At 39.8% G+C, this 14,541-nt stretch overlaps 1 protein-coding gene across 4 annotated transcripts in view; it reads left to right on the top strand.

Moving 5' to 3' along the window:
• Positions 1–14,541, top strand: part of sdk1a (sidekick cell adhesion molecule 1a) — a 227,557-nt gene that overhangs the window by 118,694 nt on the left and 94,322 nt on the right. For 3 of the 4 annotated variants that reach the window (XM_026929549.3, XM_053228272.1, XM_053228271.1), the window contains exon 5: positions 13,161–13,294. The exons of the other annotated variant lie outside the window; for it this stretch is intronic. In XM_026929549.3, the coding sequence (XP_026785350.3) occupies positions 13,161–13,294 (134 nt within the window). The remainder of the gene's footprint in view (positions 1–13,160; positions 13,295–14,541) is intronic. 4 annotated transcript variants of the gene reach the window in all.

The raw sequence follows: 14,541 nt of genomic DNA, 5'->3' as shown, positions 1-14,541 counted from the left end.
GCAAGAGTGTCCATAACACTAAGCGTTTATGGGTGTTTGCTACAGGAGCAAAATAGCCCTCGCATGAATTCATTAAGATCGGGACTAGAGGCTTTTTCGCTTTTGCTGCTACGACCATGGAGAATGTAGACGCTTAAATATCTGATACATGTGTGATTATAATTTGCAGCAATAAAAATTCAAATATTTGCACTGCAAAAATTCAAATATGACTGCAAGTTTTAATCTAATATTTCTGAGATGATTATAAATTAAATACAATATCATTCAGCCTGTTTTAGATGCGTTTACACAAATCTTTCTAGAAATAATTTGAATAACTGAAAAAGACTATTTCAAGAATATCTAGAAATAGGATTAATTTATTGTATGCTTACGATCGGAAATACTCCGTAATTCGACTATATTCAAGATATTTTCTCTAGGATGTCATTTTTTGCAGTGCCTTTTCAGTACAATATAATTGATTTCTTTTTTTTTTACACCAGTGCAAAAAAAATTATGGGTAAATTGTATGGGTAAAAAATTATGGGTAAATGTAACATTTTCCAGGAAGTACAGATTTCAAGAATCTGTGGTTTCCATATTAAAATGAACTGCTGTAAAATGAATTAATATGTAAATGAACGAGTGCTTTCCTCCAAGGCCCCCGTACCCTCTGAAGGCCAATTTACAGTTAATACACTACATGCGTTCGCCTCGCCTAATGCCATTAATCAACAGTTCCACAACGCTCAGTGGTTATTAGGCGGCACTGATTGGGTTATATTTCTCAGTTGTTGTTTTTTTTTTTTTTCATATGCACACTCCCTTGCTTGCTTTCAATCTAAAAGAGTTAATAAAAAATCCCACACCCTTTTTTTCCTTTGGGTGTCAAATTTTTTGCGGTGTCACCAACTCTTCCCGCAAGTCTACGTCAAGGTATTGATCCACATCTTGAGGAAGAGAGAGCTGTGTTGCATGGAAACGCCACCTCATCTAGCACATTTAGAAACAGTGGAGCTTAGTGGAGCCGTACCTGCTGCTGTGAAAGATCTGCCTCCATAGCTACAGAGAAGAATATAGTAATCTGTTGCTCCTTCATGTCCAAATGATTTTGATGTTGTTTCTATTGTACTGTAGCATTTCAGACTCCACATCCATCAGTCAATCGAGCTCCATTCGAATGTTTTGTGGCACGATCCTGTGTCTGCCCGGTGTAGAGGAGAACTGTTATCTCTTTTGTAATGCAGTCATCTCTAGACACATTTGTTGACAACAGCGAATTGTACTGCATAAAGCTTGGTACATGTTTTTCAGAACCATTCATCATTTGTTGTTGCTCATGTGAACATTTGGCAATTCCAAAATGTCATTATATGCATGTAATTTAAACAGTCTGTTCTGTTTTCCTCTCTTTATTATATCGCACACATTAAGATTCTGTTTTTATGTTGTTCCTGTCAGTTATTTGGAGCCTGGGCTTACACATTAAATTACAGTAAATTGCGTTAAAGCAAAACATCAGTTGATTCAATCTGACAGTGAAAAATAGACATTTGCTAAGAACAGAAATGACTTTTTTTTGTCTGTTTTTTCTTTTGTCTTCAAAAACCTCAATTTAATTTAAGATAAAAATGTTTAAATTTTGTACTTTTTAATAAAGCAGCCAAGCCTGCTGTGACCAAAACATTCATATTCACTTTCGTTTAAAGAAAGATGTGATAACGGTTTGTAGAAATGACATTTGTGATTTGTATGACAGCTTGTCGTTTTGCACCAGAACTGTGCCACACACACACACACACACACACACACACAGACACACACAGACACACTGCAGGTGGTTGTGCCCTGTTTTTTAATGAGTTTCATTGGGAGAGACAGCAGAAGGTAGTGAAAGCACATTTCCACCACAACCTGAACCCTGATCAGTCTGCCAGAACAAATGTGCTCCAACAGCCAGAGAGAAGTAGACAGGACAGGTTTATGAACAAAACCACATACAAAAAAAAAAAACCCAGTGCCTCTGAGTAACACTAGTTTCCCAGCACTGCACAATATCTACTTCAGCAGCATTAGGGAAAGTAATGGTCCGTATGGTAAGAAAGCAGATGCGATTGGAGGAGAATGGAGGAGCTCTCTCTTGCTCTTTAGAGGAATGCCCTTTTGCCACAGCACACATTAGGAGGGATGGTCCAGCTGAGGTGACATAATTACAGCAAGGGAATAGTAATTACCCAAAGTAAAGAGAGTAGTTGTGCTGATGTGGTTGATTGTAAAGCTTTTGTGAGATCTCTGTGTTGAGGAAAAGCAAATCTCTTCTTTCCTCAAGTGGATTATTCCCCTCTTTGAAATAAAGATACGTTCGAGGAATAAGGACACGTTTCAAGTAAATTCCATCAATAACGACAGGAGCTGAGTTTGCAGTTGCTTGCGATATGAAGGTATCTCTGCTCATCTGTGTTACTGTAAATAGAGTCAAGCTCATGTCCATATTTTCTGTTTTGTACTTTTAAAAAGTCAAATATGCACTCGGTTGAGCTTTGGAGTCATTGCTCATCTTTAGTTCAGTTTCACTGACCTTTTAAAATCTATTTTGTAGATTTCTGACATTTACAGTATATGCGCCTTTTAATGAGTTTACCTACTTACAACAGTTAAGATGCAGAAGCTGCAAGATCCGTTCACGCTGCTGAAAAATCCAACTTATTCTGACCAGGTATCTGCTGCCAAAACACAGGTCTAGACAGTCAAACTGGTAGATCATCGTTGCCAGCTGGTAAGTGCTGGCAATGCTGAAGGAAACAGTTTCTGAAAGACTACTACTAATACTACATTTTAGCCAAGTTGTTTTTAGAAAACAACTTAACAGTAAGGCCAGTAGAAAATTTCAAATGTTTATGGATCAGTTAGAAGGAAGCTGGAAAAGAACTCACCAGCTGGCAAAGATGGTCTTCCAGTTTGACCAGCTCACCCTGTGCTTTGGTATCTGATCAGAACAAGCTAGATTTTTAAGCAGGACATTGAGTTAATGCCAGGCTTTAGTTAAAATACATCCGTCATCTTCTCAAGAGAGTAGCAGTTATATAATTCAGCATTCTTCATCATATCTAAATGGTATATCTAAATATCTAAATTGTATATTTGTTCATTTGTTCATTTCTTCTTCTTTTCCTTCACTACACCCTTGTCAAGGCAGACAGATGGAAAATCAGCAGGTTAAATTATCGGGGAGCAAATCATTTTAATCAGGCTTTGGACGTGTTCCATAATGAATTGCAGTGAAAGTCTTTGAAATGTCAGCTAACACTTGAAGGCCCCGGAGCAGACGGGCGCGCTCCATTCGGCCTCACACAGGCGGCCGGCTTACTTAAGGAGCAGCCTGGGACCTGCCAGCAACCTGGTTGCCTGGCAACCCTGTTAATTCCCTCAGCGAGAACAATGTGCATCGGGCGACTCTGAGAAAATGAGAAAAAAAATATATGTATTGTATTATGGAAGAGCGACCGGTTCTTTGTTGAAATAAGAAAACAGCACAGTTGTGTGGATAATGGAAATGTATGTTTATGCTATTACTAATGAACCTGTGATCTTTTTTTTTCTTCCCTCTACCCATTTCCTCTTAATTGGTTTAATATTGAAAAGGATAAACAAAGAGCACTGTAGAAAAGTGGTGGCATTTTTTTTCTTTCTTTCTTAAGATGTAAGAACAGTTAACCATTTAAAATTAGTAGATGTTTCATCCATTACTTATTAGTGGTAATAGTGTTGTTAAGGTCGGAGTGTGTAGATGTTTTTTCTCTTTAAGCTTCCACACTTCATCACTGCCATAGCAACAACTAGCAATACAAGCAGTCATGACATTAATGTTATGTACAATGCTGTTAAAGTGTCCTGGTATATCTACATGTATATCTATATCTACTTATCTCTTTCTCTGTCTCTCTCTCTCTCTCTTTCTATACATATATATATATATATACTACAAGGCAAAAAATTTGCATACCCATGTTCATAGAAGGTTTTTCTTCATTTTATTATTTTTTTTTTACTATTTTAAAATAATAATTAACAATAAATAAAACAATAATTAACATTAAGACTTTTAACTAAAGTCTTTTCCAATTATGCAGTGAGGAAGAACAGTGCTACAGTATTTCTGATGAAGCTTTGCACTTCACAACCAGCTTCATGAGCAAACTTCACCATGGATATTTTTCTTTATCTTCCTAATTCCTAATTTCTAATTTCCTAATCACTTGTTCTTGATGGAAAATATGTGTTTATGGAAACAATTAAATATAAATTAAAAACTATTTCTTTTATATAAAAATAGATTGTTATATAGAAATAAATTCATACATTTGTTTTAGAAACAGGTTTGGTGTTTGGACCAAGTATTGTCTTGATTCAGTTTGTTTGTAAGATTATTATTATTTCTATTGCTAGTGTTTTTATATTTAGATTTTCTTTCCTTTTTTTTATATTTGAAATCATCTTTGCTTTACATGTCATACTGTAGGTATAGTCCTCTAGGGTTCTTTGCATAGTTAGCTGTAGTAGCTTTCTAAAAATGTAGTCCTACACAGAACCTTATGGAAGGAAAATGCTTTAACCTTTAAAATATATTTATGTTTTATGTATCATATGTAACATATGTATCTTAAACCTGATATGCATTTAAGCAAAGTTGCAACCCATGTCACTATGTGGCCACCATGGTACATAAGTTTAGATCCCCTCTGTCTAACTTTTTTTTCAGTAATTTAATTTTCTGCTTCAGAAACAAAAAGGACTGATTGAAATGCATTGAGATAGCCAGTCGATAGCCCGGATTCAAACTGCAGCCGGAATAGTAAAAGCGACGTATACAGCCAAAGGCCGAGCGCTCATGAAAGAGAATAGCGTACAGTGTATTTTCTTGTGATGTAAAGCATAACAGCAGCATTGACTTCACATTTCTGATGGTGGATGTATATAGCAAGCAGCCACCGCCTTGACACAACAAAGATTCAGGTCTGCCTTTGTTGTGCTGTCACGCTGACTGCACCCATGGCCATCTGAACCATCTCCAACACTCAGGAATCAGGGTTGTCACCAGCACAGCTGGTTCACAATTATGAAGAAGAGGCATAAACTTTTTGCCAAAATGAAGAAACATTCGCCAGTAGTTGAAACCAGCTAGTAAACTTTTCACATACCGTCATTTTGGTCTGTATCCCAATTTACCTGCTAGTGCATTCTGACTGACAGTCTAGCATTACTGTTGGATGGATTGGCAGACAGGCTGTCATTTCATCAGGGAGAAAAAAGTCATGTCAACTCTGTCCAAGTGAACTCGTAAACTTTTACCCTGAGTCCCCCTCCCTCCTTAAAGGTTCAGACTGTTTCTCTCAGTGATTGTTGCTGTAATGTATTTGTGGAATAATTGAAAGTAATGCCTGTGTATGCGTGTTGGTAGGGAAGGTGGTATGAGCAGGGGTTTGTTAGATGCTGCACTGCTCCTTAAGCCATGCTTACACTGCGAATTTTAGCCCAATTTCAAAAAAATCTTTGACTGTGAGTTGAGATTGGCGGTTTTAACGTGCACGATATGCCGTGCTCCCTGGTGGCTTATTTAGTACCAAGTTCTGTCAGAGTCAGGATTTTTTTTAAATAAAATCTCAGAGATGCTATGACACTTGTATAAAAGCCACCAACAGGAGGATGGCATTAGATGGCACGAAACTCAGAATGCGAAATGAAATGTTTGTTTAAGTATTAAAAATACTTGCACATATTAATTCATATAACATTACTAGCCTGCGTGCCTGGCCCCTCATACAGTGTGGCACATGCTAATGGACACAATGCGTATTACCTCAAGCTCACTTTGAAGAATGGGGCCCTCTTTTAAAAATTTTTCTCAAGGCATAACACTGTTACTATTATACCGAGGGCTTGTTTCTGTTTATGACCCCATTTTCTGCACAAGCCTGGATTGATGACTTAAGTAGTACGTAGTAATTTCCTTTAATCGCCGGTCTACCATTACAGGATCTTCACATATAATCTGACATGGAGAACACACAGTTTGTTATAGAATTCAGCCTAAGATTTTAGTGGAATCATCTTGTTCAGTGTGACAAGTAACAATTTTAAGTAATCTTTAAGTAATCTTACAGACGGTTATAATCGCATAGTGTAAAACTGGCTGTACAGGCAGGAGCAAGTGACGCTATAGGAAAAAAGAACGTTTACTATCACTATCAGTGCAGTCTTTTTGAACCAGCCCCTCCTGGCCTGCATTTTATCAAGCTTCTTTTGACTACGTGACTGCACTTGGTTCCCGTTGTGGCCCAAGACAGCAATCACAGCAATCCAGGCTTTTCCGGAGTCAGAACCCAGGAGGAATATTGAAGAGAAGGTCGTGTAAAATGAAGAGAGTAAGGGGAAAGTTGGATCCAGCGAGGGCGTAGGATTGTTAGTTTCTCACTGTTGTGCTTGGCTCTGAAATGTTAAGTAGTCTCCCCACAGCATGGATCTGCACATCGCAACTGATGAAAAGAAGGATGGCTGGTTCCAATGCATTTGTGGTCTGTTTATTCAGTTTTACACAGTGGAGGAGGAAACACACTTTTTAAAATGTCATCTTTCTGAAGATCGCTTGTATTCCTTCCTCGCGTGGTCCTCTGTGTTTGGAACAGGAAGAAGCAAAGAAAAGCCCTTTTGATGTCACTTGAAAGTTGTATATGGAAAAGTTGTATACTCATTCACTCTGTGGAAAGGTATTTTAAGGAAAGCTTTTTTCGCTCGGTGGAAGAGGTTGCTATTTCAGTGCGAGCTTTACCCTTTAACATTAATGCAGCACTCAATGTCTAGAATAGAGAAAACTCTTCAGCTATATAAAAGCATTCTCACTTCGGGTGGCCTATCTTCCCTGTTGTTTTCTTCTTCTCTTATATATTTGATTGTCTAATTTAATATTAATTTAGGCCGGTTTTTATCAATGTTGTAAAAAGACAGCTCTGGATGTTTTTTGAAGTAGAAAGCTCAAGGTAATGAGGATGGATGACTTTTTGCTTTGACCCTTTCCCAACTCCAACTTAAGTTGCCTTTTTAATAGAAATGCATGTTAATAGAAAACACTATTTTGAAGAGTTACCCTGAGTTCACGCTAGTGCTCATGTCATCTGTAGTTTTGGGTGTCTCTTTGGGTGTGTAGTGTCCATCCAGTGTTTTTAGCTCCGATGAGAAAGGGTAGTAGCTTACAGCACATGACTTACTACAGTATATGATTTATTTGTCTTTAAAATGTATTTAAAATAAATTCTCCTATTTTAATAAAGTGAAAAATGTGCAAAAATTGGTTGATTGATGCACAGGACGTTATATGCCAGGCTTCTTATTAGCTTTGTTAGCAGATTAGCAGCATGAGCTGATTGTACTAGATACATACATTCACCAGAGGCACCACCTTATATCTACATACCTAATATATCTATATATCTTCTAACTAGTTAAACACACATTAAATAACACACTAATCAGTGTGAAATTTGGTTGGTTGATTTATATATTACATGCCAGGCTTTGTAGTATCTATTAGCAGATTAGCAGCGGAAGCTAACTGCACTAGCTACAATTGAATTAAGCAGTATATAGGAACTAACTGCAGGTACTAAAGTTGTGAGACAGGAACTGAAAAAATGTTGTAGCACGTGCACCATATAGTTGGTCCAAGGAATCAATCCAGCCAATGGTTTGGATTTGTCGCTTTACCATGTCGTGCAATATTTGCATAGTTTGCATAGAAAACCTCAACTCACATGTCGCTTGCCATTGTCACTGAAATCGTGACATTGAAAATGAATGACTGCTTGTCGTTTTGTCACTCTCTAGTGTGAACACATCGTTAGTGTGGGCTGTCACACACCGATCAGCCATAACATTAAAACCACTGACAGGTGAAGTGAATAACATGGATTATATCGTTACAGTGGCACCTGTCAAGGGGTGGGATATATTAGGCAGCAAGTGAACAATCAGTTCTCAAAGTTGATGTGTTGGAAGCAGGAAAAATGGGCAAGCGTAAGGATCTGAGTGACTCTGACAAGGGCCAAATTGTCACGGCTAGACGACTGGGTCAAAGCATCTCCAAAACAGCAACAGTCTTGTGGCGTGTTCCTGGTGTGCAGTGGTTAGTACCCAGCAAAAGTGGTCCAAGGAAGGACAATCAGTGAACCAGCATCAGGGTCATGGGCACCCAAAATTCACTGATGCGCGTGGGGAGTGAAGGCTAGCCCATCTTGTCCGATCCCACAGAAGAGCTACTGTAGCACAAAAAGTTTTTGAAAAGTGTGCTGTGGTATTTGTAGCCAAGATGTCAGCAGAAGATCCTTTAAGTCTTGTAAGTTGCGAGGTGGGGCCTCCATGGACTGGACTTGTTTGTCCAACACGTCCCACAGATGCTCGATTGGATTGAGATCTGGGCAATGTGGAGGCCAAATCAACACCTTGAACTCTTTGTCATGTTCCTCAAACCACTCCTGAATAATTTTTGCAGTGTGGCAGGGCGCATTATCCTGCTGATAACGCCATTAGGGAATACTGTTGCCATGAAGGGGTGTACTTCTGCAACAGTGTTTAGGTAGGTGTGTCAAAGTCGTTCTGATCCTTACACTTGCCCATTTTTTCTGCTTCCAACACATCAACTTCGAGAACTGAATGTTCACTTTCTATCTAATATATCCCACCCCTTGACAGGTGCCACTGTAATGAGATAATCAATGTTATTCACATCACCTCCCACCTGGTTTTAATGTTATGGCTGATTGATGTGTGTGATGATTGTACTGACTGATGTGTGTGATGATTGCAAGCTTCTACAATGCTCTCTCACTCTCTCTCTCTCTCTCTCTATATATATATATATATATATATATATATATATATATATGTATATATATATATATGTGTGTGTGTGTGTGTGTGTGTGTGTGTGTGTGTATATATAAAGCATTGTAGAAGCTTGCAATCATCAGATTTACTGAACATAAAACAACAACAGTAAGCTAATCCCGTCAAAACAACCTCTGCCTTGACAACACAGGTGCTAAATAAGCTGAAATATTTATTTGTAAACTCACAACTTTTGATAGTCTACCCATTTTGATTAATTCACACCATCTGCCTTGAGCATTTGAAGCCAGCCCACATATCTTTCTCAAGATACATATGGATTATTCAGAATGTTTTGTGTCTATGTCATGAGAGGGGCAAGTCTTCAGGGTTATCTGTGCTTGTACAACTCTGGCCACAATTCATCAGATGATGTATGGCAGACTGCTACTCCTAATGGATATTACAAGTTGGCTCTGAAATGCTTCACCGTGGCCTGGATATGGACTGGTTGGGAAACTTTGGACTGACTGCACTGGCGCCATTGATTATCTGAGCTCCAGCCTGGTGCCCTACTGAACCGGGGAATGCTGTTATACATTATAATGCTGGAGAGCACGCTGTGAATGGAGGAGAGTCTAACACAATGTGGTGGCTCTAAGTGGACACTTTCTCTGCTATTTTTCAGTACAGGATTTTCTCTGTGTAATGTAAACAGTCAGAGATACACTTTTAACCATTACTATGCTCACAGGATTACAGAGGTTAGCCTTGGGGTTTTCTTTTCAAAGGGAGGAAGAAGGTTCAGTACAGAAAGGTTCAATACAGGCTGATTGTAGCAGAGACAGAGGAGAGTTTTTCTCATTCTGACTGAGCAGGAGAACAGTAAGGTCAGGTCTGAGTTGGCAGTCAGGTGGCTCTGAGCATCTGTGTGTGTATGTATGGGTGCATGCGGTGAATGTATGTATGTGCATGTGTGGATTGCGTCATCCGCACACATCTGGGCCTCCACACAGGAAGTCACCCTGAACTGATTTCTTTCACTTTGACCATTTAATGGTTTGACCCCAAGGCTAAACGGGAAGTGGAGGGCTGGCATCATTCTGTATCTACCTGTCCCTTGAGACACTTTTTCTTACAGCTTTTTCTTGCCTGCCTCACAGACTCCACACACACACACACACACACACACACACACAGAACAGCGCCGACTTTGTTCTGTAGACTTGGATGATTTCCCTCTGTATTGAGAGGTATCTGTTTCCTTCTCCACCCCATGCTTTGATCTGTTGTTCAGCCCCGCCATCAGTGAGAGATGGAGAAAGCATGGTGAACATCTCATCTCATGCTTCTGACACATTTCTGGGTGGTACAGCTCTCAGCACATCACTGACTCTTATCTCTCTTCCCCAAGGTCCCAGTGTACTTTCTCCTCGCTCAAAAATGTGGCTGGCTTTCCCTGGGCCTAAAAGCATCATAAATCAAAATGTAACGACAGACAAATCCACCCAGCTGGGTTCTTAGTAGAAACGGGAACACAATATGACTTGCTGACATTTTAATTACTATATCATATATCTCAGACCAGTAAGCCTATTTTAAGAGTGTAATTTATGGTAGTAAATGAAAACAAATATTCTCGGAAGCAGCTTTCTGAAAGCAGGTACCCGCCATGTTGATTAATGTAATATCTCTCGTGCGGTTGTCCAATGCCCAGGAGAATTATACTGCGGACCTCACAGCAACATTCACGTTTCAGAGTATTATAGAGGGGCTTCATAATGCATTATTGCTGCGACCAGCTCTGCTCACTATAATGAACTGCATACAAATAAAGTCTCCTGGAACATCAGGTGAACTCTATAAATAATATGCCTCCAGAGAGCGGGATAGAAAATGATTTGAAATGATGGCGGTGTGTTTTTCCCCCAAAAAACAGTCAGTGTAGAATATTATAATAAAGGACCTATCAGAGTAAATTCATCTGTACATTTTTTGTTATTATTCTTGAGTTGTCAAATTGTTCGAGCTTTCTCCCCTATTGTAAATGACTGGCCAGATAAAGGCCTGCCGGAGATGGGCGGGCAGAAAGAGTAGACTCTTTTTACAAATCAAAGCAGTCATTTTATTCTTTGAATATTTAGATTACCTGAGCACCATTCCTAAGTGAATTAACATTTCACATGGCTCCCAACCCTGCATGTGTAATAGGTTGTGGGCTGATATCAAACAGACATGCAGCCCTCTGGGATACAAAACAAGGCTACCCATTATCTCTCCCCCTGCACTTTGTTTACTGAACCCATGGCAGGGGCCATTTATCTGGAGAATTGTAATGGGAACTATCTCGACTAATCATAAAATCACTTTATATTCTGTTCGTATTGATTCCTTTCAGTAGAAACCAGGTAAATGCTTTCCTTCCATCATGTGTATGTATATATATATATATATATATATATATATATATATATATATATATATATATATATATATATATGTAGGGGCTTAGTGGTTGCCTCAATGTTGCCTCACACCTCTGGGGTTGGGGGTTCGAATTTCGAATCCAGCCTCCGCCCTGTGTGCCCACAGTTTGCATGTTCTCCCCCTGCTTTGAGGGTTTCCTCCGGGTACTACTCCCCCAGTTGAAAGACATACGTTGTAGGCTGACTGGCATTTCCAAATTGTCAGTAGTATGTGAATGGGTGTGTGAGTGGATAAGCGGTGCAGAGAATGGATGGATGGATGGATGGACATACTGCATATATACAAACCCTTGGGTGTCTGCACCCAGCACACTATTAAATAATCATGAAGGTAAGCAGTTCATAGCCATGAATTTGTGAGGCCATGATGCTTGCTGAACCGTTTTTAGTTCTGTGGCTGTGTGTTAATTGACACCATTGAGGTAGAACACTGTGACCTTTTAACGCTGCTGCTGATATCATGCAAGGAGTGCGGCATGGACGCCTGTGCGTGGTCAGCTAGGATCAGACATTAAATATGAGGATATCAGCGTCCGTCTGTCTCCATCCTTAATTGGCCTCCCTCTACCAGCTCAGCATACAGCTTTTGATGGATCTCTTTATGGTAATCTTCACTTCATCATAGAACATCAAAAAAAAAAAAAAAAAAGCATTTAGCAGACCTGCAGCAGACTCTAATTACACAATCAACATTCCCTTAGAAGCACGGATGGTCCCACTGGCCCCTGCCAGACCTGTTTTTTTTTTTCTTCGCAAATGTCTCATTGTCTTGACTTTCTCTTGTGGAGATCCATCTTGAAAATGGGTAATGACCACAGTCTTTGTTCCAACGTGTAGACACGAAGGAGCTACAGGTCCCCAGAGCTAATCACACATTTCAAGCAAGCCGTGCTGTGCCTCGTGCCTCATCAGTGAGAGTTCTCTAAAGCCCCATTGATGTGTGATTGAGGATGCCATCAATTAATCAGGAAAAGAGAAGTGGAGGAGGGAGGAGAACTGTGCGCGAGAGAGGGGTTGAAGGAAAAAAGAAATGTGCACCTTTCATCTGTTGAAACAAAAGCGAACTTCTTCCTTTCCATCTTTGTGGAGTGGAGTGGTATCAAAAGAACCTTGCGCTCTGTATCACAAATTAAGTTTGAGATGATAATCTCACCTTGAAAAAGAGACCAAGAGGTGATACAGACTTGATGAGCTGGAGTCATCACTTTTCATCACACGGCTAAGACTTATTTCCAATGCTTTAGAAATCCACTTAAATATTCTGTGTATGTGAAGCACTTTGGAAGTGTGAACCGCTGCCCATATTCTGTAGGCTAACCTTAGATCACTGTGAGTAATACTTTCATCATCTTGCAAGTATCTAATCCCGATCCCAAAGCCTGTACTCTTTGATTTTATAGCAGCGCTAAGTCCGCTTCAATATTTTACCCCAAGGTTGCTTCTGTCCATGTTTCAGTGACTGACTCAGGGAGCAGGAGTCTATCCTGTGGGTTTATACTCTCAAAGTGCACCATTTCTGCCAGTAATGACCCTTTCAGCTCATTGATTCTCTGCTTATGTCAGAATGAGGGATCAGATACATTGAGGGTGTGCAAGGCCCATGAAATTCCTCTATGCTGGATGCCTCTCAGTAAAGCCTTGCATCTATACTTTAATGGAGCTCAATACACATCAGTGGGCTACTAATTGAAATGTTGTCAATATATAGCACATATGAAATTTGTGAGAATAGTGACCTAATTGTTAGTAGTGGTTTAACTATGAGGCATTATTTTTAATTCTTTTATTTTATTTTTTTTTTGCTGTCTGCAGGGCCATAACCATGGAGAACCAGCTCGTAGTGTTGGCCACGGCTGCGGTGGACGCTGGGCGGTACTACGTCCAGGCCGTCAACGAGAAGAATGGCGAGAACAAGACAAGCCCATCCATTTACCTGAATGTGGCAGGTAAGCAGAGAAGCGAGGGAATTAGTTGTATCACTCTTCCTGCAGCTCTAGAGGAATCTCAGACACTGCTTTCGCCCGCGAGTGCCTTATTATCACCTCATTGCTGTAGCCTTGTTTTTATGCTTCTATTCCTGGTGCATTCCAAGGCTCTGTGTTTGAGAGCATCAGTCAGGGGTGAAAGAGTGAAGCAGCAGAGAAATACAGATGGAGAAAGAGAGCAGATATCCAGAGATGTCTAGATTATGCTGGAAGAATATGGTGAAGGGATATACTCGAATCTCCTCACTGGCACTTCCCTACTTGTTTTGCCTTGGCAAGTGATAGGGAGTGTCAAACTCAGGTCCTAACAAAGATTTACACTTTCCCATTTTTCTAACACAGTTTCAGACCAAGAAGTTCCTTGGTAATTAGCTGATGATTTGAATGGGGTGTGATTTTTTTTTTCTTGTTGCCGACAAATATTTGGTGGAGGAGCTAGTAGAGAGGAGCGACATATTCCAAAAATTTAAACCATTTAAATGAAAAACTTTGTGTGTAGAATAATAATGCTGGTCCTGTCTGAATTAAATAATTCAGCATGGCATCCCCAAATGGGTGTTAAGAACTAAAACTCCTTGACACTCTTTGCAGATCAGACATCTATTCTGCCTGTGTCTCATCAAAAAACATCTCCTCCCTATCCGTATCTCTTGTATATTTTAAAACTGATTTCAACTGAGCACAGAAACAACTGCTCGGGCTCCATTTTGCATTCACATACACTTATTTTGTGAGGTAGTGGGATTTTAGCGGCTGCTCTTTGTCTGGGGTTCCTCCAGGTGAAAGAAAGTAGTGAGATTCATCTACACTCGATCTTCTTGCAGGCAATAAAGCGTGAGCGGTAAAACAATTTTCAGATTTTAAACATTGTGTAACGTCCACTAGGCCTTAACTCTACAGCGTTGAGACTCGCCTCTGGTTCATGTACAAGGCCAGGCATCTTCCCTTTCTAATGGCTAGATTGCTGTTGTAGAATAGAAGACTTATGCAAAAGACCTCTCCAGTGAAGAGGATGTGTATATATTTCTGTCTCTGGGGTCACACCAACGAGTCATAGGATATGTAGAAAGCAGAATCAGATTCACCAGGGCAACAGGAAGCAATATGATTCCATGATTTCATTTCAAGTTTTAATCAGCTCAACGCAAAGGTTCTTGAGTAGGTTCAGCGTGGGAGAGATCAGCATGGAGATGTGACTCTAGGTTTTG

Source organism: Pangasianodon hypophthalmus, chromosome 23 (genome assembly GCF_027358585.1).
Source record: "Pangasianodon hypophthalmus isolate fPanHyp1 chromosome 23, fPanHyp1.pri, whole genome shotgun sequence".
NCBI classification, from domain to species: Eukaryota; Metazoa; Chordata; class Actinopteri; order Siluriformes; family Pangasiidae; genus Pangasianodon; species Pangasianodon hypophthalmus.
Note: the sequence above shows the minus strand (reverse complement) of the source record. Positions and strands in the feature narration are given on the sequence as shown.